Below are 25913 nucleotides of genomic sequence, written 5' to 3'. Positions count from 1 at the left end.
GCCTCTGTCCGCACTCCCCAGGGCAGCTGTGGCTACAATATAGCTTGCCATCGCCAGTGTGTGAATGTGTGTGTGAATGACTGAATGTAGTGTGAAGCGCTTTAGGGTCCTTAGGGACTAGAAAAAGCGCTATACAAATGCAGGCCATTTACCATTTGTTAAGATCCAACCATGCAAAATATGATTTTTTGCCATTTTTCACCTTTTAAACTTTTGATCTGGACTGTACAAAGCACTTTTTTTTTTTTACCCCTTTGGGATTTTCCCCCTAAAAATTTCTTTAAGAAAGCTGCACCATTGTTAACCACCTAAATAACTACCTGCCTGTCTACGTGTAAACATGTTTACATGTTTACCTGTTGGGGCTGGGTTTGTGTCTCCTCCCACAAACCAGGAATCTTTCACATGTAGGGTGAAATATGTTAACCGCTACATCATGCTCATTAATGAATATTAGAAAGGCACTAAAGACAAACGAATAGCACTGCAACATAAACCCAACTCGGGCTTCCTCCTTGATGTTGAAACAAGTTGCATCCATTTAAATTTGCATACAAAAAACTTAAAGCAATACATTTGATCATATTTCTAATTTTTCAATATTATTTCTCATTTAGCTGTAATCCTAACCATATCATTAGCAAGGGAGTTTCAAACTTTATTTTTCAAAGTATTGTAGGATTTTGCAGACTGCTCCAGTTTGAGCATCCTTGTCTGGCGATAGATCAGTGCAGATCATGCACCTCTATCTAAGAGAGCTGCTCCATTTAGCACGAATAGAGAGAATGTCAAGCCATTATCAGAGGCACCTGGTACACCCACAGTCCCGGTGCCGTTCCCACGTGACCTCCCCTCCAAATCCTCCCCTCATCTAAACTGCTAAGTGGCCACCTGAGTTGAGAGCCACTTTGGTGCGTTTCGAGGAGCTGCACACTGCTGTGGAGACCCTCTCCCACCTCTTCAGCAGTGTTCAGCTCTGTTAGAACAATAGATGTTAAATGGGAAATCGCGCTCCTCAGCTTTGTCTCATTTCTAATAGATGCTCTTTCACACTCGACTGCTACTGTAATATGTCCCAGAGATATTAACAAATTTCTTTCGCAGTTAGCTCTCAAGGCTGCAGAGATGGCAGGAGGAGGGGGTGTATGAACGCAGGAGCTTGTGTCAGGCTCCTGGTGTGGGCGGAACGGGAGGCCTCTTGGACGTTTAACTTCCACTTAGTTGTTATATACACTAATAAACACACATACAGTGCATACCTTTAGTGACATTTCTGTGTGTGCTATACCAGAGGTCTGTAAGCACTCATTTTTAACTTTATGAAGATCATCTTATTTTTTGACCAGCAGGTGGATTCTTTCATTTTTCCTTATAAATTCTATGCCTACAACGCTTTGCATCAGTTATCTGATTTCTAGTTACTTAAGAGACGTGTATGTCTTCACTTTTCTCTGAGGTCTCTGGGAGATTAGAACAGTAACACAGTTAACACACACTTAACTTTATAATGCATTCATAACAATGTCTTCTACTCTTAAGAGGCTTGAAAATAACCAAAAGATCTTGTCTCTGTAATAATCCTGTAATAATACTGCGAGGATGCTGCTCTACTAGCATTAGCTTTTAGTGCAACACATCACCATGTCTACATACTACATCGAAGAGCTCTTAGCATGGCTTTTGGTATTCATGTTCTAGTTACAAAGTTTTTTTTTAATTATTAAATGTCTTAGAAGAGGAAAGATGAACAACTTTAATAATTGACCAACGCCTTTCGGCTTGTGGCCTTCATCAGGGTCATAGTAAAACATTGTAAAAATTGCTTAAATACAAGACAGGAAACAGAAAAAAAATTCAAATTAACCAGTCAAAACTTCATAGATAGGTCAGCTGACATATAATAGGTAGGTATTGGTTAATTGGCTAAGATACGCCCAAGTGAATACCGGACTAGATCATTACTGATGAGAGGGGGGGGTAACATAACCCCCATTTGTCTGAAAATAACACATGCATGAAATGCATAAGAAGGAGTGCTATGAACCCCCCCCCCCCTCCCCCCCCCCGCTTTGTGAATTCTTTCATCCTCTCCATGCACCTTGGAAGCAGGTGAAGTTGTGCCAGAATTTTCTTAGAAGAGGAAAGGACAATAGCATGATAACAGCAAAAAAGCTGTTCATCTGATAAACTAATCACACATAAACTAATCACATTATATTATATATTATGTAACTATAGTGTGTGTGTGTGTGTGTGTGTGTGTAATAGACAAGCATTTATATAGTTACAGGTTGTTGTGTTTTTTAATTCAAAAATACATGTCTTTTGGCTAATAGCAGGGAGTTAAAAGTTAATGTTAGCCTAGTAAGCTTTTTGTTTTTAAAGTTAACTTTATCTGCGGCTTGCTAGCTTGGTTAACGAGGTGTGTCCATAATTCACTGTGATATTAAATGGCGTCTTAACGTTCAGTAGTGAAAAACAGGAAAAATTAGCTCTGGAGACTCAAGATATACCAGTGGGTTGGTTGTTGACTGGAGTAAGTTGGTACATTTACCTGTTATTAAAGTTTACCTATGTAGAAATGTAATTACATATCAACAATACAACACTTGTTTGTGCTGTTAGTTGAAATTCTTAGAAAGTTAGACAAAATTAAAATTGGTGATCTTAAAAACTGGATTTAATAAATTGGAAATGCAAAGTAAATTGGAATTGTTGCATCTCAATATAGCGCAAAGGGCAGCAAACCACACTAACTGATCATCAACATCAACAACTTTGTGAACATGCTAGCGTTTAGTCTAAATCTGTACTCTGTCTTAATCGAGCCATAAAAAGTGGGCAGAGTGACGACAGACTGTGAGAAATTTATTCTATGATGAATCTTTATTTTGTTTTCTTTTTCTTTCTTTGTTTTCTTTTTTCTTGCGAACAGTAAAAGGTACATATTTGCACTGTTTCTGATTTTTCTTAGATTTTAGGGGTTTACTAGGCAGAGGCTAGAATCTTCTTACAGACATGTGATAGGTAATAAAAACAGAAATGAACCAACTTTACACCTTTTCTTAAAAAAATCTAGTTTTGTTGCTTTGTTGTAGAAAAAAGAAACTACAAGGGTCAAAAATAAGCAATTTACCCCTAAAGGAGTAATACTTTTTTTCCTGACTGTGTTCAGATTACAGTTTTAACATCTATATGCTGATTGCTCTCCTCTCGCACACTGGCCCTTCCTTCTCATTCCCTCTCTGTCATTATTCCCAACACTTGGATGTGATGATCACCGTTTACACTTTCTACCTTGAAAAGCGATCATCTGTGATGACGTCAGTCACCTTGAATTTATTTTCTGCAGACCTCAAAAACTCAGTGTGTAGAAATGGATGGAATCCAGAGATTAATGTTGCCAACTTGTATTAGCTGTCTGGATATTTAATGATCTGTCTGTCCCTTTGTTTCTTTCCAGTATTCCCACCTTTGAACCTTGTCTTTTTCTAGAGTCCTGTCATGTTAGTACTTACCTGGACTCCAGTTCTTTCATCCTCATGTTAGCGTACACATAAACAACCAGGTGTTTTAGACGTCATGTTTCATTGCTGATAAGAGTGATGTAGCCAAGCTCAGTTTTGTGGTTCCTGTGTGTCACAGCGACAAGGTCCCTACTCAGCATTTATCCCACTGTGTTTATCATGGAGCGCCATCTCGGGGGTTGGATGGTTCAGTCGATATGTCCCAGGCTTATGTCAAGCCACCTGCAGTCAGCAGGGTCTGCATCGATGAAGAAAGCAGAGCCACACTGACCTATTCAGCAGCCTCGCTGTTCTCTGATCCAGCTGAAAATGATTTCTTTAAAACTTGGGAGAGGAGAGCTGCAGAGCTGGCTCCAAGCCAAGAGGGATTCTGCGACCAGAGCACGGCTTAATCTACTCACCGTGAAAACCAAACCTGGGAAACAACCTCGTGCCTAAAGAAATTAGGTTTGTTTTTCACAGCAGATAGCATTTTTACATGGGCTGAATGCCAATTGTTAGACCTGCCTGCTTTGTAAATGGAGCCAGGCTGAAAACAAATCCCGCCATGCACATTCATGATCATGTTTTCTCAGAAATGACGAACAAAACACGGTTCAGGGAAATGATGCTATGTTTGCATCTACGTCCTGATAAGTGGATCCAATCTTGCAGCATTGGGTGCAAAGCAGGAGCAGATAGCGTTGAGTCGGATTGTAAAAATCTTCCCGTTCGTGTCAGTCAAGCCTAATGGGTCAGACGTCTCATAAAGCTGTGTCCTCTAGAGAGGCTTTCCAGCTAAAAGGGTCAAGATTTCTAGAAGCCTGTCAATATGATTGATCTTTAAAGCATAATGTTTTCACCTTTAAACATTGTTCTTTTGGGCTTGTTTACTTCTGAGAAACTGGAAAACCGACAATTTGTCAGCATTTACACTCGGTTTCAGTTCAGAGGTTTATCAGAGCTGCTTTACTGGCAAATGTTGACATTTCAAAAATAATAAAATAGATTAAAATCTCATTTTTCGTAGATTTTTTTTAAATGTTTTATTTGTTGAACAGTTTAAATGATTGTATAAAAATAGACAGTACTGAGCAAATGTTGTGAGCCAACCTTCATTTCCTTATATTTTACTTTCAAGGAGCCAGCCTTTCTTATTCTTACACTTTTTCAGTGGACTTGAGCATTAAGTCTCCAGCCTTTCTGAAGGTCTTTCCAAGCTTTTCACTCATTTTCAATCTAGTTCTTGTACCTGCTCATTGTTAGAAGAATGTTTTGGGGGTTTTTTTTGTCTTTGTTAAGCCACTTAACACTGACCTATGAATAATTCCTGTGTGAAAAAGGCCCCTAACTAGACGGATGAACCAGTGTTGTCCCTTCACATAACAGACAATTGTAAATGATATCTTTAGGGACTTTGTTATGGGCAGCCTGTAACAGAAACACAGAATTTGTTTCCGTTTCTTTGGTTCAATCCACCAAAAATGTCAATGGTAACATAGTTTGACAGGCATAAAATAGTATTTTTGCAACACCGAGGTGATTGCCAAAGAGCTATTAGCTGAAAATTTGGCATATCTTGACATAATTCAGCAAAGACCTGACACAGGGTCTAAGAAATATATGTGACCTAGACCCGTCTGAAATACTAGTAATAACTTTTTTTTGTATAGCACTTTTTAAAACACACAGTAGTAAAGTTTCTCACAGTTATAGAAGCCACACATTAAATACAGACACAATCAACATACTGCTTGGGTCCAGCTGATCACATAGGCTGAGAAGGCTTTATAAAAACGAGATCACCTCTGGTTTTAAAATAAGGATGTAGGAATGTTAGGAGACCTGATGATTGGAGAGGCTGGCTGCTGTTACAAGTTATTAGTATTTCTGCTATATAAGCAGAGCCATGTATCTATGTAAGTTAATAGAATTTTAATTCTGAATTTCACTCGAAGGTAATGAAGGGAAGCAAGAATCGGGGAGATATGCAGATGTCTGCTGGTTCTTATTGGCAGCCTAGATGCTCCAACTGCCTTCTGGACCAGTTGAAGTCAGGCTAAAGAAGACTGAAAGACGCACGTTGAATAGTTACAATAATCAACACAGTCCTAACAGTGATGATGTCCTCTGAAAGTCTCATTAGGAAATTAGGAAATTAAGGTTCTTTAATATATCTGTGAATTGCTGTATATTTATTTTTATGCTTTTATTCTTTTTTAAGTCCTTACTTGCTGTCATCTTGGTGTGATGGTGTCTTGGGCTTAATTTCTCCTCTATGACATTAACTGCTAGCATATTGTTATTGAAAAGTAATGGAGGTAAGTGTTTAGTCTTTATGTGGTTAAAAATTTTTTTTTTCTTTGTTCACTCGATTTTTCCCAAGTGAGCGCTTGTCGGTAGAGGCTGACACGGTCAAGGTAGGAACAAGGGTCGCACTGAAATTGCAAACCATCTAATTTGGTGAGAGCGCCCTGCCTCAGTGTCACACACAGAAGCTCTGCCTGGATGTGTTACATCACCAGAGGATGGGATGCAATAAGTGCACACGTCAATGCAGGAAAACAGGCAACCGTGTGTTTGCCTGTCCTGCTGGATTATCCAAGTGTTGCATCATTGACCCAAGGCGACCGCTGAGATTTAAGCTTTGAATGATCAAAGTCCTATCAACAAAATTTTGCCAGTATTGATGGTGTCTTTTTTTATGTCCTGCTCTGTGTGGTTTATACAATTCTTTTTCCTGAATGAAACAGATCATATTCGCTTGTTGATTTCCACTTCAAATGTGAGCTCTTCAGTATCGTGAATCTAGCCCTATTTTGCACACTGGGTACTGTACGGTACTTAAAAAAAGCCTTGTCAAACCGCGAAACACAGCAGAAAATAGCACAGGTAGTGTAAGAGCCCCTTCCTGTTCTAACGCAGCCATGATTTGTGTGAGTGGTAATGATCTGTGTCATTCAGCTTCTAACTGGGATCTCACTCTGCTGCTGACTCATATGCTTTTTATAGCCGTCTCTGTCATTCCACTTTATAGCCGCCGCGTGTGTGTGCGCGCGTGTGTGTGTGTGTATGTGTGACAACACCGTCCTGCTGGGAAAGAAACAGAGTGTTGATACTTCACAGCATGTTGAGTTAAAGTTTTTTACATACCCGGGAGCTTTAAGCCAATATGAGTACAGTTAACGTGGCACTTCATTTATGAGCCAGAACTTGGGGATACACTCGTTGTGGCTCAAGACATCATTTCATGGCCTGTGTTTAGTATTATATTAAGGCTAATAAAAAAAATATGCACACTTAATGAGTAATGTTTGAAGCTTCCTACTCAAAAGCAGCCATTTTACTGTTTTATGAGCCCCATTTTAGAAAACACACTCATTCACTTCAACAAGAGTTGAAAAGATAAAAAAATTAACACATAATATCTCCACATATATACACATAGTAGTATAGCATAAAAACCTGAAACAGGAGAAGGGGCTAGCTTGACTCTTAACAAGAACTAAAGGGTATGGGATAAAACATGATATAAGACATCCGGTATTTGGTCAGTTCTTTAGTAAATTGGTAAATAAGTTATTAGTTATTAAGAATGAATTAGAGTAGTTGAAAAACAGCAGTGCATATGGGAGCTGCTGTAACAGGCTGCTGCTCAGGAACAAAATAAATAGATTATTTACTCTTTTCAAATGTAAAGCTACATTAGCTTATCATAAAATCTAAAAAGCAGCTCTCTTGCTTTTTTGTTCTTTTTTTTGGAAAGAAGAAAATTAACAGTTTAAGTCAATTCTGTAACATAAATAGTAATTTAGCTTAGTTTAGCATCACAGCTGGAGCTGAAGTGGGCTAGCTTGGCTTCTTTTAACAAAATTAAAACAATATTCTTCATCTTTCTAAGATAAATGTGAAGTTAGACTATGTTAGCATATGAAACAGAAAAAGGGGGGAATCTAGCTTTAATTTTTCTGAATTTAACAATATTAACACAATTTATTTCATGTCTCTAAATTAAATATGAAGCTAGATTAGCTTAGCATTAGCATAAAAGCTAGGACACAGGGAGGGGACGCTAAATGTTAGCTACCTTTCATGTTTGAACTATTACCAGTACCTGGAATTTTTTTACACTTTCTTCACGTTAATAGTATTGTATAATAATACATAATAAACAAATTATAAATAATAAAAAAATACATCAATAATTCTTGAATGAATTTTTTAAATTTGCACACCATAATAGCTGTGTTGGTCACTGTCTGACTATGTCTGTGATGTCAACACCACTGTCACAGTGTCTGCGTACTTCAATATTAAATAATAATGTTAGATTATTATTGGTTATGGTTACGTGCTAAGGTTTTGGACATCTTACATAATATGTTTGTTTGCAACAAGTTTCTCTGACAACAACTTATCCCACGGCCTAATTGAAATTACTAATTAAGGATAAAGAAATTAACAATAGCAATGGATAAACATGACAACAATTTAGTTCCCTAATAGTCAGATTTTTTTTCATCATAAAGAAGCAGAATTTAGTGTCTTCTATATTTGACAAAGAATACGTACAGCCATTTATTTATTTATTTATTTATTTTTGCCTGTCCCATTGGTTCTTTAGCCGTCAGAATTGTTGTCTGAGGACCAACAAGGATACCCAATGGATTTATTTTGCCAAATGGATCATCGTGTCATTGCTGTATTGGTCCATTTGATCGACCTTTGTTTTTATTATTTATTTTATTTTATTTTCAGTTGTTACAGACGGGACAGACATGAGTGAGGGATAGGAAAGGGAGAAAGAAAGAGGAAGGAAAAGAAAAACAGAAGGGGAGAGGGACAGTGAGAAAGGGGAAAAAAAAATAAAAATACAGCCATTTATTTCTTTAGATCATCATAATGTAGCTCCACAAAGTATCTTTGGGCAGTCATCTTCCCCATTTTTTTCCTCTTTTTGGTCTGCACTTGAAAGTAGAAAATAAAGGCACAGTGGGGTTTTTTATGAGTGCTAGTTTGATGTTGAACGTGTATATATATTGTTGATTTTTGTGCTATGCTACCAAATGAGTACCGAGCAAACAATTACATGTGTCTGCAATTCAGCAGCTCCTCTTGTCTGCAGACAAGCTCTCCCACAGTCCTCTCTGTGTTAGATGACAGGCATGCAAATGGGAATGGTGAGGGGAAGCCCGGCAGCCCGGGAAAGCAGAATGGAGGATGAGCTGCTTTGCATGTCAGATTTACAGGAGCTGTCAACCTGAGAGCCGCTTCTTGTGAACAGCTCTTGGTTTTAGTGGAATGACCAAAAACTGACCTTTTTTACAATACAGAAGTCACCAGGAGTGTGTGATATCCATTTGAGCTGAGGAGTGGATCCCCTTTTAGCCAAGCAGAGAGAAGTTATTTGTAGGGTCTTTTTTATTACATCGTAAATGTGACTTTTTTCCTTTCTGGCTGCTAACTTTTGCAGCATGTAGCACCAGAATAGCTCCGTTAATCTTTATCTTTCAATATACAGCACAGTTGTAACGCTACCTGCTGGCTGCAAAACCAGTGACCACCCCCCCACACGCATTCCCTGCAGAGACACAGTTGCTCCGCTGTTTGATTTGAGTGTGTTTTTTGCTATCCGATTGATTGATGCTACATGACAGCACACAGGCAGAAAACCTCCCCTGAAGGCATCAGATGCACTTTTTTCCAACCTGCCAATTATTTCATGTGGCAAACAAAAGCATTAGAACTAAAATCATTAAAATCAAATTGAGTTTACAATTAAAATACACATTATATTCTCCCTTGGCTTTGAATTCCATTCAATTCAATTTGATTTTATTTATATAGTGCCAAATCGCAGCAATAGTTACATCAAGGCACTTTATATTGTAAGGTGAAGACTTTACAATAAGGCTGAGAAAACAGTGAAAACACCAACTATCAGATGACCCCTATGAGCAAGTGCTTTGGCAACAGTGGGAAGGAAGAACTCCCTTTTAAGGAAGAAACCTACGGTAGAACCAAGCTCGGGCCATTAGGCTTGTGTTTGTTAGTTGTGATTGTAGATGCCAGTTGTTTGTAATTATTCAGTAATAAATGCATCCCTGCATTACGACAGTTAGCTCCTCGGCTATTAACCCTTTAGAGCCGATCGGAGCGGGCACGCTCTGTTTTGCGTAACTATTTTTAAATCCCGGTAGCACTGCAACCACGTAAGCTAGCGCAAAAATTTTTTTTGCACATGAAACCGGAGGAGTTGTACTTACATCTTATGCCATCAGCTTGTCCTAGGTCACGGTTTCCTTCCACATAAAGCTTTGCAAAAACTGCATAAAAAGCGCTTGCAGGAACAAAAACATAATATTCCAGAAACACGCTTTGCCGATCCGATCAGCTGTTCATAACACTTCCTACGTTGGAATAGACGTCAGCGCGAACTTTTGCATTTCCGCCATTACCTGCCCGAAACCGGAAGTGACGTCATTTTCGCGGAAATGTAGTCTTTTTTACCATCAGGGCCTCAGGGCCTATACTGGTCTTTTTAAAAGTTATCTTTGACTTTATGACTTTCTGTGTCGTTTCTAGGATGCTTAGGACTCATATTGCACTGCTGGAAATAGTTTATTTTGATGCATATGCTGCTTTTTTGCAAATTTGCAGTATAATATTTATTTTCGTTTTTCCTGCAGTGTATAAAAATTGGTGTATTTCAAAAATAAAACTATGAAGACACTCAAAATAAATTTCCTGTGGTGGGAAACTATTTTGTGCAACTTTTTTGTATTTACAGTTTTGAGGGATAAGCCTCTTAAATTTCTCTAACTACAAATATATGTTAAAAAAGCAAAAACGATTTTCAATTTTTTTGTAGTTTATTGCATTTTGCAATTTATGTAATTACTATGCACTTAATGAATACATATTATTAGAATCTGGGCTATAATGGTTGTATTGATGTATAGCAACTTGAAATGCTCCCAAAAATGGCTCCACAGCATGTAAAAATATAATATAAGCTCTGGCGGACTTGGTTCTATGGTAGGTCTTAAAGGGTTAAATGCCTTTAACACATCTACAGTCTTGATGGTTGTGAGGTCAGGACTCCACAATGAAGTTCTGTCATTGTTAGGTTGTAAAAAGCTGGTTAGTCAGTAACAGACAGGAACACTTCTTCATCATCCTGCTGTCCATTGTCTGTGTTTTCTATTCCCTGCATTACAGTTTTTCAAGTTTCACTACAACTTCGAGAGCAGTTGGCAAGTGGCTGCAGACATGCCAGCTTTTCAGTGACTGATGGTTGCCAGATGGTCGATGGCTGCTCTCTAGACCCGTGTGACCCCTAACAATAGTTGATTCGTACTTTGCAATTAGGAGCCTTTACCCAGAAATAGTAGATAAAATAGTACTTATGCATTGAGTCTCATTTACCCAATCACACAGATTCATGTAATGCTTTTATCTGTACCTAGGCGCTTTGATCTAGCATTCATGCTCTCAATAACACTGATTGATGGATCTGGAACAGTTCGGGGTTCAGTATCCTTCCCAAGGACACTTCGATACATAGACTGTAAGTGTCACGGTTCTGGGTCCGTTGGACCCAGTATTTTGAGTTCATTATGTTTTGGTACTTTTGCATCATGGATTTTCCTTTATGTTTCTCTGGTACTTGATGTTTCAGTTATCTTGGTGTTTTTTCTATATTATGATTTATGATTTGATACTGTTGTGATTATGATTATCATTTAGTAGCCTTTGGTCAGTGTCAAGTCTGTCTATTTCATGTCTGTGGCTTATGTTGTCAAGTTCAGGTTGTCATGTCTATATCTCACTCTGTTTCCTGTTTTATTGTGAAGAGGTCTGGCGTTTCTGTGTTCATCGTGTTCAGTTTTACTCTCCCACTGTGACGTCATTATGTTCATGTGTGCCAGCTGTTTCCCCAGGTGTTGCCACTTCCCTCATTATCCTCCTGTGTCCATTTAGTCTGTGTGTTCTCAGTCATTCTTTGTCAGGTCGTCCATTGTACTGGTCCGTTGTATTTGTCTGTTGTACTGCTCAGCCATGTCTCGGCTCCAGGTATCCCTGTCAGTTCGTTATGTTTAGAGTTTTGTATGTTTCGTTTTAGTTCACCCAGTTTAGGTCATTGTTTAGTTTTCATCGATTCCTTATTATTTTGTACCCTCGTTTTTTGCCTTAATAAACGGCTTGTTTTGTTATTCATACCTCATTTCGGTCTGCGCTTGAGTCCTTCCCTGCAACATACGGTCTGCCCTAGCCAGACCGTAACAGTAAGGACGTTTTCCCAAATATAGTTTGTTTCCTCTGGTCCGAATAAGTTGATGAATTTGTAGCTTTTTCCTGTGGTTTGGTTTGTTTTAGCACAGAGAAAAATCCAAGTCAAGTCCAAGTGAACCAAAATGTGTTGAGAATTTATGTTCATTTCACAGCTAGTGCTTACCCATACTGACCCTTGCACTTTTATCATAACTTGCCGCATCCCAGAATACAAAGCATATGTGGTTACGAGACCTCTCTTTTTTTTTTTTTTTTTTTAGCTCACACTTGTAAGGTAGACCTCGTAGTAAGTTTGGATCAAGGTCAGATCACATTCACACCATAAACAAACCGCTCTGGAGTTGAAATCAACGAAAACAACTGCACCAAGACTCTTTGGAGGAGGTGGTCGCGGTGTGGTTCTTTTGGTCCGCATTTCAGCGATTACTGTATTCACACCTGCACAAACAAACCGCACCGAGCTTGATTGCAATGGACTAAACACCACAGGTATGAAAAGACCTTAAAAAAATCCTAAAATCCTATTTTTAGACTGCCCGTTCTACCACCTAAGTCAACCTTAAAGAAAGAAAGAAAAGCTAACTAGCTTTTCCCAAGTGAATGTGCACCATGAAAATGAACAGGTGGCCTTACTTTTTTAAACAGCAAAAGACCAAACCCACAGTAGTCAGTGCTATAGAAGTTAAGTGTCTTGTGTAATAGTTAACAAGTTGTGAAGTTTAAAAACAATTAATGCACTGCATACTGTAAACAACCATTGGTTGTTCTAGCATTAAACCTCAACCTGTCTCATATAATAGTCATCACTGCTGACACTTATCTGGCAGAACATTAGCACTTAAATGGGATTTTTATTCTTATTTATTCTTCAGCTTTAAATAATTGGCTTGGGAGAAAATTACTTAAATTTCTAGAGTTAATACCCAAAACACGGCGACTAACCGACACATGATGTGTTGTCAGGTGTGGCATCTAAACAGGACTGAAGCTCTTTGTGCAAATAGATGGGCTTTTGCTGAAATCAGCTGCAGGGAGTAAAGCCCTGGTGGAAGCAGTTGCCAGCTTGGTGTCTTTCCTGTCTGTGTCTCTGGGCTTCAGTAAATTGTACGAAGCAGACTAAGCTGCATGGCGACAGAGGCTTTTTGAGTGCCAGGTTCCCATTCACACTGATCACACATTAGACTGATCAAATCAGACTCCAGGCCTGCTTCCTGACTAACTCAATTTGCTCTTGTACGTTTCCCTTTTCACGCTGAGCATACGCACGCACACATTTACACACACACACGCAGACACACACAGACCTGCTTGCACGCTTGAACATGTGCACACAAACAGACAAACCGACAGAGAGTGGGGCAGTACCCATTGAGCTCTAATGAAAAGCAGAAAAAGCCGTTACCTTGGCAACTGCCAGCATACATCTTCAGGAGGACCCAGATTTCCTGTCTCACTGCGATCGTATTGTTTTGGCTCTCTTTTGATAGCCGCGGTATCCCTAGACGGATTATCTCACGGCGGTGAGAATTTATATAAAATGATCGCAAATTAAACAGCAGCATATGCGCAGACAAGAAGCCGGCACAGTGAAAATCCTCGGTCACGGATTTAACACGTCACACTCCAACAAACTCTTGAAAGATAAACCCCCATTCATTGATCTGTCTGATTTTTATCTTGGCCCTGAGCTTGTTTTTTCCTCTGTACGTTGAGCTGTTGAGCCACTTCACTGTAACAACGCTTTTACCAAAAACAGAGAATCATGGGAATTACACTGTTGGTGTGGTCTATCTAAATTACCCTCCAACAAACAAAGAGGTGTAGTCACTATAGTCCACAGCAGTTTGTTGTTGTTTTTGCAAGTGTGAGCTTGGATTTAAACAGAGACAGATTTTCCCTCTAAATCCCAAACAGCATTGACTTTTTTTCCCCTCTCCTTTTGCTTTGACGGATGAGTGTATTTCCTGGAAATAAGCCCAACAGTACAGTATGTTGCAGATGCATGTAGAGTGAACATGAAGTCATACGTGTCTGGAATATATTAGATTTTACAAAGCACATTGTTCTCATCATTATGATTCCCATCATCCTAATCAGATTATTATAATTAATATAATTGCCTGTGCACTGTTTGTTATCTTTGTATATTGGCATAAATAGGAAATGAGACGCACATGTGGGAGGCCAGTGCTAGAGGTGAAGATTTACCTGGGTGCAATTTAAACAAACATCTAAAACCACGAGGAGTCGAACCACAATGACAGCCCCGCCTCCAAAGCATGGATGTCTCTGTGTGGTTAAATAACACGGAGGGATAATTAACTGTGCCTGCACCGTTTTGTCTTTCCCTTTGGATTTTTTTGTTAGTTTTGTTTGTTTCATTTCGGAGGTTTATGACTATCATTACACATACAAAATTTTTGATTTTATTCACATCTATTATTTAAAGGCCCCATCACGTTTGTTTACTTTTGAACAGTTTTGTATTTATTTAGTTTGCCTAAATTGTTAAAGTTGTTTACTTAGTTTTTCACTTAAATATTTAAAATCAGATTCATTTTCATGATTAAATTGAGTTTAAGTAAGTTTAATTTTTGAAAAAAGAAGACAAAAAGCTAAAGTTTGCTACTTTGTTATTTATTAAAGTCTGAAGGTGGATGCTTCTGGAAACTGGCCAATCATAATGGAGGAGGGGGAAGGCCTTAAAGAGACAGGCACAGGCTTACATTATCACATGTATCAAGGGATCAATTCTAGATTAAAAATCATTTCGTAAATTCAAAAGATGATGGCGCAAAAATCAATATATAACACTGCCATATTATTAGATTGTATTGATACTGGTGAGCATCTACACGGTAACTGACAGTTTTAAGGTTAACAATAAAGAATAGTTTTAGTGCTAAAAATATAAAACCACATTTTAAAAAATGATTAAAATAGAAATAAAAGAAGAATGCAGTGATTTGCAAATCTTATTAACTGACAAAATGTACAATTTGAAGAAAAATATATGATGCCAGAAACACACTTCAGAGAAGTTGGGGCAGACCCATGTTTAACACTGTGTAGTATCGCCTCTTCTTTTAACAGCATTAAAGCTGCTGCAGCAGTCCTGAGTCTTCTTTGTCATGGTTTTTGTCTCATGATGCTCCAATGTTTTCAATAGGTAAATGGCCTGAAATGCATGAAGGCCAGTTCACCACCTGGACTCTTCCACTACCAAGCCATGCTTTTGTAATAGATACAGTATGTAGTTTGACATGGTCTCCCTTGAAAAAGATTTCATTTGGATGGGACCATATGTTCCTCTAAAACGTGTATATACCATTCAATCCCCCCCCATGCATTCAGCGACACAGGTTTTTTAAGTGTGTGCCAGTGACAAGCCGGATGGTCAACATCCAGTTTGTCTGGCCACAGGGTAGTTTTTTTGCTTTGCATTAATCCATTTTAAATGAGCGTTGGCTCAGAGAAGATGGATTGTATTCACATATTGCATAATAGAGTTTTATTTTGTTTGCCTACAAAGCGGGGTTTTCAGCATGCACAAGCATGTTCCCGTGCAGTCCTCCAAAAACGCAACATCGTGTAGCTAGAATGGGCATAGGTCAAATGCTGATTGGTTGAGAAGTGGGTTGGAACGGGGAAGAGAGCGACAGTTTACCAGGAAAGGGAGAAGTGTGAAGCAACATTAAAGATAAAAAAAAAAAAAAAATAGCATATCACAGGCTCCACCACGCCCAAGATGGGCTTTTATTTTCATTTTCGCAACTTTAAAAGGCTTCATACTAATGTGGAACCCTTAAAACTCAGATTGCGTTATTGCGCCATTCATTAGTAAGTGCAAAACTTTGCTCATGGCAAGATTTTAGCATTGTACTATTTGGTAATTACATGACTGTTGGTAATGGTTTGTTTTGTCTTTGATTCATCACTTGAAAATTGCTGTTGTACCTCTATTGCTTAAATGTGTCAGGCAGCCTAATGACTCTTTTAGTGGCTTTCATCACTTAATAGCAGCACATTTCCGCTGTTATTTAACTGACACAGCTTTTCATTGTGTGTCTTTGTGGCTTCCGTGAGACAATAATTGAAAAATTGTGTTGCCAACTCCAGGTAGAGTGAAGAAAGCTGGCTCATAGGAAGCATGTAACAATGTAAGCAGTCCAAGGAAACAAAGGCATCCGGTGTGTGTCCCATCATGCCAACTCTTTTTTTTGAGGCATAGGTTTATTCAGCTTAAAGGTTCAACAAGTGTTCTCCCCATCCCAGCTAGCTACAAAGGTAGATGCGATGGGGGGAAAGTGCCTGTCCACCTTTAAAGACTGTGTTAGAGGGCACTTATCGAACTTACAGTCATCTTTGGTCCCACCGGGTTGGCGCAGTAGGCGGTGGGGTCCTAAACAAATCTGATTTCAGTCTCTGCTTGATATCGTCTGTGCTCTTTCCCCTCTCCTGTGTTAATCCCAATAAAAACACACAAAGAAATGGCTAAGAATGAAAATGAATCCAGACTGTGGTATGCCCTTGGTTCATTTAGTTTTGCTAAGCTTTTCAAGCTCGAGGCTTTGGCTATTACATATCACCATCTGTCTCCTTATGCACATAAGTCTGTGCGTTTTGTATTACATCCTGCCTCACAGTGAACTAAAGCAAATTTAACTTGGAAGAAGACGCAGGATGAAATGTGGTGAGTTTATTTTGTGCCATTTGGTTTTGATTGCACTGGCATGCAGCAAGCAGCCAAACACACCACAGCAGATTAAAAACACCCCTTTGCTTTGAAATAAAGTCTCGTACATTTTTGTCATGACTGTTTTTTTTCTTCTGTTAAACGATTTTCCATTTGGCTGTTTCAAACACGCAAAAAGTCCCTCAGAAGGGGGGCAGATGTTAACCAAACCCTGCCCCTAATCCTAGATGAGTCACTGATGACATCGTGGATATTAAGATATTTAGTGCCTTTAATGGCTTTATTGGAAAAAAAGTCCTGCCTGCCAATGATTACTCTGTATTTGGCGTAGCTTTGATTAGCTAATCTTTGAACAGTAACCTCTAATATCCCAGTGGCTGTTAGATTGATGTGTGAAGTGTTGCTGTTCTATTTTGGTGGAAAAAACACAAGTGACGCTTAGTGGACCTCTAGATATTTATTTGTTATTGTGAAGAAAGCTATTTGAACCAAGGGGAGGGCCAATACCCAGCAGAGACAAATGCAGTAACGTCCTCCAATCCTCTAGTGGACCATGAACCTGCATCTATTTATGTAATTTTCTTGCCTTATTCTTCTTCCTCCTCCTCCTTCTCCTCCTCAGGCGGCCTATAAGCCCTGGCTGTGTGCTCAGTATTTCCCCACCACCCAGCAGTCCTGCCAGAAGAAGGTGCCGTGCCACCAGTACTGCCTGGAGGTCCAGCAGAGCTGTCCGTTCATCCTGCCCGATAACGACGACCTGATCCACGGTGGCAGCCCCAGCTTCATCTGCACAGGTTAATACCCACTTCCTGCCTAGTGCCACTTCGTGTATCCTGGAGATGAGTGCAGATTGTGTGTTTGCATGCGTGGGTGTTCATGGGGCCTTGTATCCTCTTCACAGAAAAACCTTCTAATTTAATTTATGCTAGTGAATAGCTGGTGAGTAGCATTTTGCAAAAGGACAGACAGTAATAAATCATCCAGTGTGTGTTTCTCTGTATTGACTGAATGGTGTCTCACCAGGAAAACAGTGAAGTGGTTCTAAAGGCTTTCTGATGACATCTAGTGGTGTTTTTGAGCACTGCAGTCCTCATGCAAGGACGTTTTAAGAACACATTTAGTCCTTCTCTCAGTATCTGCTGCAGATTTGTTTTATTCTGTAATAAAGGTCAGCTTCACGGGTTACCTGGATGAGACTGACAACATAAAACATTTCAACACCTAAAGGCTTAGAGGTTTGTGCATGCTTATAATGGATGGAAGTCATGATTTTATTTTTAGTCACCTCAAATTTTGATTTTCAACTTTCGCTGTGTGAAAGTATACTGGGGTTAAACAGCTGAAAACAATTCCTGCAGTGCTAAATGAGACTGTTGGGTCAACTACAACCAGATTCCAAAATAGTTGGAATGCTGCATGAAACTGAATTAAAAACAGAAAGCAGTTATTTGCTTTTAAAGCCTGTATTGAACTGAAAATTATACAAAACATATCTTATCAAATTATAGCAAAAAGTTTTCAAAACATTGTGACAGAGGCATGTTTCCCTTTTGACAGCAAATTTTAATTAAGTGTCGTCAAAATTTAGGCATTGAAATTATTTTAGTTTTAGTTGACTAAATATCATTAGATAGACTACATCCAAAGTTGATGAAGCTGAATAAAATAGAAAGTGTGAAAGTTAAAGTGTTAAAGTGCTGACATTTGTCTCGTTTTCTACCTGGTCCTGGGGGGAGATCAGATGTGCGTATTTGACCTGCACAACAAGATGACTTCCGATTGGATTACTTTGAAACTCGTCCCGCCTTTCTACACACCTTAATTATTTGTTATTGGATCTCATCTCTCCAGAGTATTTTAATCTTGTTTTTATTAGTTGATGAAGGTGTCGATGCATTTCATCGTACGTTAGTTTTTATTCAATTATCGCCTTGTTTCTGTTATAAAAAAAAAAGGTTACTGAGGAAAACTGTGATGTGAATTATTTTTGGTTTTTACAAAGCTTTTCCTGCCCTTTTGGTGTCCCTTTCCAACTATTTTTTAAAAATACCATTTGGGCATTAGCACTCTCACCTCTGAGCAGGAACGTTTGACGTCCTGCTTGACCGTGTTCCCTCCTGTGAGTCTCCGTGGATTTCCAAAGTTCAAAGACATGCATGTTAGGTTAATGTGAGTGAATTAAAGATTTCCTAATAGTTATAATAAGTTAGTTTGCCATAAATTTAAAAATATGCCATCAAAAATATTAATGGCTGCTGTAAGCAAACTGTGAGCCACAGTGAGATACTTTGTGAAGAGAAAGGGGCAGGTGTTCTAGAATCAACAGGAAGTTAGTCATGCTAGTTTAGTGCCTGATTTGTGTCGGTAACAGTCAGCAGTTTCAGCAACACGGCTGTCTGCGGCGCTCAGCTTTTGGAGCCAATTAAGTGACTTCCAATCCTCTTTGCCTGCCCTTCCGTGTTTTGCTTTAAAAAACTGCTTTAACATCTCAGCTAAATGTAAACACCCAGCGGTGATACTCACAGTTTTAGTGTGGCTTGCACTATTCAAACATATCATTATCCTAGAACTCCTTCGTAGCTACAATCTAGATATTATTAAATTTCTAAGCCATCTTCAGTGTTGAACTAATCCAGCGCTACACTATATTGCCAAAAGTACTCACTTGTCTGCCATCAAACGCATATGAACTTGAGTGACATCCCAGTTTAATATGATGTCACCCAGCTTCAACTATTCTGGGAAGGTTTTCTATAAAGTTTAGGAGTGTTTATAAGAATTTTTGACCATTTTCCCAGAAGCATATTTGTGAGGTCAGATACTGATGTTGACCTGGCTCAGTTTCTACTCTGTTTCATTCCAAATGTGTCCTGTCGGGTTGAGGTCAGGATTCTGTGCAGGCCAGTCAAGTTCTTCTACACGAAACTGACTCATCCATGTCTTTGTGGACCTTGCTCTGTCTACGGGTGTGCAGTCACATCCTATCACGGTACCACGCTAGAATTTACTGAGCTCCTGAGAGCGACCCATTCATTTATGTATGTTTGTAGAAGCAGTCTGCATGGCTAGGTGCTTGATTTTATACATCTATGGCCATGGAAGGGATCGGAACACCTGATTTAAATGATTTGGATGGGTGAGTGAATCGGCAATTTAGTGTAGTCGTCCATAAACTTATTGGTGCATTGCAACCAGGAGCTGCTAAAATCAAATTGGCAGTGCTCTTTGCAACAACAAATAGGGCTCACATTATGGCACAAATCTATGTGAATCCACCATAATCCAGTCTGCATCTTTCAATGCACCATGGGAGCAGATCCAAAAAGATAATCCCCCAGTTCAAAGTGACAAAAAGCTACTTGTGGTACACTTTAAATATTTTACCTACACTACCAGCATGGCAACAAAAGCAGCATGACCTCTTACATTAGTGGAATATCGACGTAGGAAGGGTCGATACCTCAGGTTGGAAGGGTTGCAGGTGGAAATGAGTGGTACCAATTTAAGATTCAACAGCAAACTCAAACCTAATCGTTTTCATAATGTCTCTTAAAGATGATAAAAGGGTAAATCATCTCACTTGTCACAGGTGCAACAGACGAGTCAGGTGAGGTGTCAGTCCACACAGAGAAGGGGTCTAATCCAGCAGCCCCATCAGTCCTCAATCTGCTCTCATCATCAATCACATGCTCTCTACTTATGCTTTGCTTTAGTTAGAACTAAGTGAGCTTCTCTCTCTGCAGTTTAAGCTTCCCTGTGCAGATGATCACAGCAGCCATGGTGTTTTTGTTCTTTCTTTCTTTTTTTTTTTTATAAACATGCTGGCAAGTTAAGACTTCCAGAACCATCAACTGATGCAGCAATGCGCTCCCTCTGTGCCGTGGTGAGCTCTAATTGGAGTTCATTTGAGGGTCACCGTGTCTGGTTGTGATTAGAGCCACACGCTGAGGTCTAGTGCGTTTGATCCGTTTACCGAGGCAGCAGATGAGCAACAAGGTGGCTGGTGTTAGACAGATCATTGTCGTTTGTGCTCCATGTGAGCTGTTTATTGCCTGTAAGGTTATTTTTTTCAACTTTTTAAAATTATTATTAAGCAACTTCACAGAAAGCCACCATAGAGATGTATCAGATTTAGCTAAAAAGGCTAAATGGAAAACAGTCTCTCTTTACTCTTTTTGTCTCTTTGCATTAGATAATTACTGTTAACGTTTGACACATACTGATAACATTACCTACAGCCTCTAAAAATAACCAAAACATGCTGAGGACTCTCTTTGCATCCTTGAGCAATCAATAAAAATTTCAGTTCATGTCCTTCTCAGCTAAAAAACCTTTTTTCGCATCTTGTTGTTATGTTGGTTTTTCTTCTATCTAGATCTAGTATTGATGGGTGAAGCTGAACTGTCTGATATCACTGGCTGCTGTTGGAAAATCGCAGATATTAATGGATTAGTGAGGTATGCTGATCCTAATGCACAAATTTGACCCCCTTTTACATTGGCTGGTTCATTATAACTTGGGCTGAGCACATTACTTTTATTGCAGGAGCCCTACAATAAGCCGCAAATGCGTAAATATGTTTTGCACAGTTGGAATAACAGCAAACAAAATTGTTCATTTTGTCAGCTCATTTATCACCAAGAAAAATCAATCAGCGTAATTCATTTGTCTTTGATTTGGAAAGAAACGAACTCCTTCACCAGGCTACAAGACGGCGTGAGACCTGAATGCACCGGTTAGCTTAAATGTTTAAAAGTCACATTAATGATGTTAAAATGTGTTAGTGTCACATCTTGAAGCAATTATGGTGTCACGACTTTAGTTTCTTGTGTTTCAAAGTTTGCAAAGCACTGAATGCACTTTTACATTTAATGGCATATTTATGTATTTATGAGCCATTTCTTATTTTTGGTTTGGTTCCTTCTGGCCTTCCATATGAGCGTGTGAACAGCTGATTGTGCAGAAAAACAGTGGAATACAGAACACAGTTGGTATATCTGTAATATCTGCTGTGAGAACACCAAACTACCAGTGACCCCCTGTTATAAATACAAGTGCACAGCAGGGGAACCTCAGCTTTTTCATCCAGTGTCTTCTCTTTCTCAGGTCTCTTGGGAAACCATCCATCAGACAGTGAGGCGGAGTGCTGCGACGTCCGATGGGACTCCAAAATGGACAACCCTTCAGGGGGCACGCTAAAAAGAACTGCTTCTTCCTGCCAGCCCGTGGGGGCTTCGGTCACTTCCGCCGCCACCCCGAGACTGTGCAGCGGGCGACTGAAGATCTGCCTGCTGGCCCTTGTCCTCCTACACACTGTCATTATCATTTCAGCCTCCCATAATTCTTCGTTGGTGGGCGTGGCTGCCATTTTCTCGCCAGAGGAAAGTGCTTCTAATGAGGAGTGAACCTTGGGGTTTAATCAGGGCTGGAGCTTGCGTAGAGCGATTGTTGACAGGGAGGAAGACGAAGGCTTGTCATGGCTGCCAGGGACACAGCTGGTGAGATGTGCTGGAAATGCCTCCACAAGCCTGCTGCCGATGAACCGCCAACCACAGGAAGTGGGAAGGTTTTAATTGGAGCGGAGGGTGCTGGAATTGGACATCAACTGGAGAGAGATGTTTGAGAACCACCACCCCTAAAAGAACTGACCTCTTGCCACTTGAAACCTGCTCATTGTTTCTATTCCATCCAAATGTTTTCTAGCATATTGTCCCCCCCCCCCCCCCCCCCCCCCCCTTCCCCCTCCCTTCTCTCCACCCTCCTCCGTCTGTTTTCGATGTGTGTGTACGGATAGCATGTCAGAGGAAAAAATGGACATCGATGAGGTGTGCACTCTCATTCGTTACTTTTAGATTTTTGCTGCACTTTCTTTCAGGTGCCAGAATGTTTTTGACATATCAGCTGTTTCCCACTTCTTGCTCTCCATCACCTTAGACGGATCTTCTTTACTACCTTGTATGTGATGTTGCTCGAGGGCCGGCTGGGACCAGCTCCATCTATCACTTGTGGATCTTGTTTCCCAGAAAACAAAATGTATGTGATTCTGTATTCTGATGTTCAGCTTGTGTTTCTGTCAGACCGGACCTTTCCTCAACCCCTTATGACAGTACATGCCTACATATTTTAGGACCTTAAGTGCTCTGAGACTGGCTCACTTTCTCCTCTAGCTTGTTGGGTTGTTAAGCAAGTTAGGAGAGGTGGAGTGGTTACAAAAAAAAAGAAAAGGTGGTGACAACTCAGCTCACGATTGCATGGTGTTGCAGGAACAGTAAGCTCAGATTAGTCACCGTGTAGCGCTCCTGGGCAGGGGGAAATGGTGTTTTCTGGTTTCTAAAGTGTTCAGTTTACCTCATACAGTGGTGTTGGTGTTGCAGACAGGCAGCACGGCGAGTACTTAGACTTGCAGGGACAACCCAGGGACACTAGAGGACAGTTGCATGAAGCCAAAACACCAGGGGCCTCATTTATCAGCCAAGCGTAAGCTATCAAATTATCAGTTACACTTGTCAAGACCTTAGTGGTAACCTTAATGAGGGACTACATAACAACATGACTGCACTTAAGCTTAGCTTATGGACATTATAAACTGTGACATCACCACAGCCCTGTATCCATTTACTGATGCTCAAGGCACGCCAGACTCACTGTAATATTCTCCTGAGCGGCAGATGTTGCCTCTCAGGGAAAAACAAAGAAATCATATCAGTGCTGGTGGGATTAAAAGAAATCCAAACTGGAATCAAAAGGATTGCAGACTTTGTTTTGTAGAAAGTCTCGCCGTTTCCAGCTGTAGTAGTCTCCGTCTTTGTAATCTCGGAATCACAGCACTATTCCACTGATATATCATGGAAGCGACCCGCTCGTACAGCAGGTTACAAAAATCAAGAAGTACACGACAATCTGAAACACCAAAGTGTAGCGCACGCCGGCAGTTTTGATGTCACTTTTACTGCACACGGTTGTTTGTGAGGCCAACAGCAGGCTCTATTCTAATAGGCATCAAGCTTTTCTCCAGGATGTTTGGGTTACTTGTCATTAATTATGACCCCAAAAAAGTTCCGTTTTATCTCAGTACCTCCTAAAAAGTCATTAAAAAAATAGAAACAGAAATTTCGCTGTCAGAATTGTTATGTAGCATTATTTCTGCCATTGCACTTACAGTTACAGTTATGACGGGTAGCTACAGTAATATTATACGTGCATTGTGGACACAACTACTACGGTGGTCTCGAGTGGTCAAATGCAAATCAACTTTTGAGAGAACACCAGGAAATAGAGAGACACTGCAGAGACACACAAAATACAACTAAAGTACAAAAATAACACTTTAAAAAAGAGATACACTTCAAAGATGTTGAGGGTTCATCAGTGTTGTGAGGAAGAAAAAGATGCAGATGAAGCGTTTTAATAGTGAGTCATATAATGCTGTAGCTACATTTTTGCTGTTTAATGTTAGCTTGTCACTTCCGCCACTGTTCCGTGAAGTTATCGTCTCTTTTTTCTATTTACATTGTTTTTTTAATTTAACTTCATTGGTTTTTGTGAGATTTTGCAGCTGCTGTGTTCTTTTTTGAGAGAACATGAAAAAAATTCAAATGATAAAGTTTTTAAAATTTATTAAATGGTTGAAGGTTCAAGTTACACATGGCGCCATAGGCATCCCTCTTTCCTGTATTTGGTCTGGTGTCCGGCTCATGCTTCATCTCTGCTCCAATCACAGGTCTTCTTCCTGTAAAGGAAAACTCCTTCCTATCTCCCTGTTGCTATGCAGTCTAGTAACTTTCCACGGCAGCCTCTCAATGACTTCACATGCATGTGGGTCCTGCGCCACACCCTACACAAAGCACAAATGTGTAATTTAAAGATAAAAAGTAAATTCCTGACACATAATTTTTCTGTTATGCTGTTTTCTTAAGTTGCAGGGCCACCGTACAATACCAATGTTTACTTGTGAAATATTGGTGTAAACAGTTCATGGTTATTGCGACACCCATTGTGGGACAAAAGATTACCGTTTTTATAACAAGTCAGTGTTCACTTCACCAGACGACTGGGGATGGCAACCGTCTTAATAACTAGCTAAAATCAAGGAGAATGGCACTGATGTTACTAGCTAGCTGGAAAACAGAAAATTAAAATGACAAGCAAAGTGTACGAAAGTTCAACAGTGTCAAATGCCCCTAAATGTTCACAAAAATCTTCAGTCAATTGGTTCTAAAATCTTTTTTCTCCACATTCACATGCTCCTCGGATGGTCCGAGTAATTTAGATCTGACATCATTCTTCAGACTTCAATGTGCAAGAAAGATGTTGAAAAAATGGAAGCGCTGAAAGCATTTAAACACATTGCATTATTGATCATTGTCAGTATTAACCAACAACAATATGGCGAGTGAGCAAATGTCTCCTTTCTGATTTTCAAGTTAGTTGTCTATTAAATTACTACAGAAAACACTAACGTGCCTACAACTCTCAGTGCTGCAGGCCCCATTCCATGCATCCCACAGAACGTCATTTTTAGTTCTGATAAATGAGGCCCCGAGATCTTTGAGTGCCTCTGCTGCATAAATCTAATGAGGCAAAAGTGCAATATAGGAGGGAAAAAACAAACAGCTGGGGTTAGTGTCCTACTTTGTGACATCTTCACTACTGATGGCTCAGCTTGTCAGTATCACAGAGTTGGTGCATGTGACTAGCCAGCCACCCAATCTATCAAACCGTTGACTCTTACATCACCCTTAGACAAGCTGATCAACCGCTATCTTTCACAGACTAGCAAAGGGCTGTGTTACTGTCAGCGTGTGAGGAGTGTGAGGAGTTTTCAAGGGCTGATCCGTGTGATTTTTTTTTCTGTTTTTTTTTTCTTTTTTCCTTTTTTTTTTTTTTTTTTTTTTTGCATGGCTGCTGCTAGTAAAGTACACATTTACATGAGGATGGATCATGCAGGGATTAAGATTAGTTTGAACTCGCCTATTAGGCAGCAGAAATAGGGATTTGAACCACCCGTGAGCAAATACTGACAAAAAACGTACACTAAGTACACCAAATCTAAATGAAGACATTCTTGTTTTGCTGATGGTGAACTTTGTTTCCAGATTGGCTTTTTCCTCATTTACAGCCTCACATTATTTACCACCCATCGATTTGCTCTTCGCTCACATGTCAGAGCGAAACGATAAAGTCCAAAAGTAAGTCAGGTTTTTAAGATGTCCATAGTTTTGCCCCTACATCTACCACCACCACAACCATTGCACATTGGCTCTATTTTTTATTTTATTTTTTTTGAGATTTGTTTTGATTTCCTTGACAAACTCTGTTGACAAGAACTTACATTCCCTTGAAGACAGCAGTGGATGTAATAGACCCACACTTTGTGCTCCCTCCTTCCTTCAATCTCTAGCTGTTCATGATACGAG

General features: G+C 39.7%; 1 protein-coding gene across 1 annotated transcript in view; it reads left to right on the top strand.

Moving 5' to 3' along the window:
- LOC120723490 (transmembrane protein FAM155A-like) overlaps positions 1–25096 on the top strand; it is a 54807-nt gene extending 29711 nt beyond the window's left edge. The window contains exons 2-3 of the mRNA XM_040014964.1: positions 17120–17291; positions 21604–25096. Coding sequence (XP_039870898.1) covers positions 17120–17291; positions 21604–21902 — 471 coding nt within the window. The 3' untranslated portion in view covers positions 21903–25096. The remainder of the gene's footprint in view (positions 1–17119; positions 17292–21603) is intronic.
- The last annotated feature ends 817 nt before the right edge of the window (positions 25097–25913 follow it).

The sequence above is a fragment of the Simochromis diagramma genome, unplaced genomic scaffold (genome assembly GCF_900408965.1).
Source record: "Simochromis diagramma unplaced genomic scaffold, fSimDia1.1 OVJJ01000680.1, whole genome shotgun sequence".
NCBI classification, from domain to species: Eukaryota; Metazoa; Chordata; class Actinopteri; order Cichliformes; family Cichlidae; genus Simochromis; species Simochromis diagramma.
Note: the sequence above shows the minus strand (reverse complement) of the source record. Positions and strands in the feature narration are given on the sequence as shown.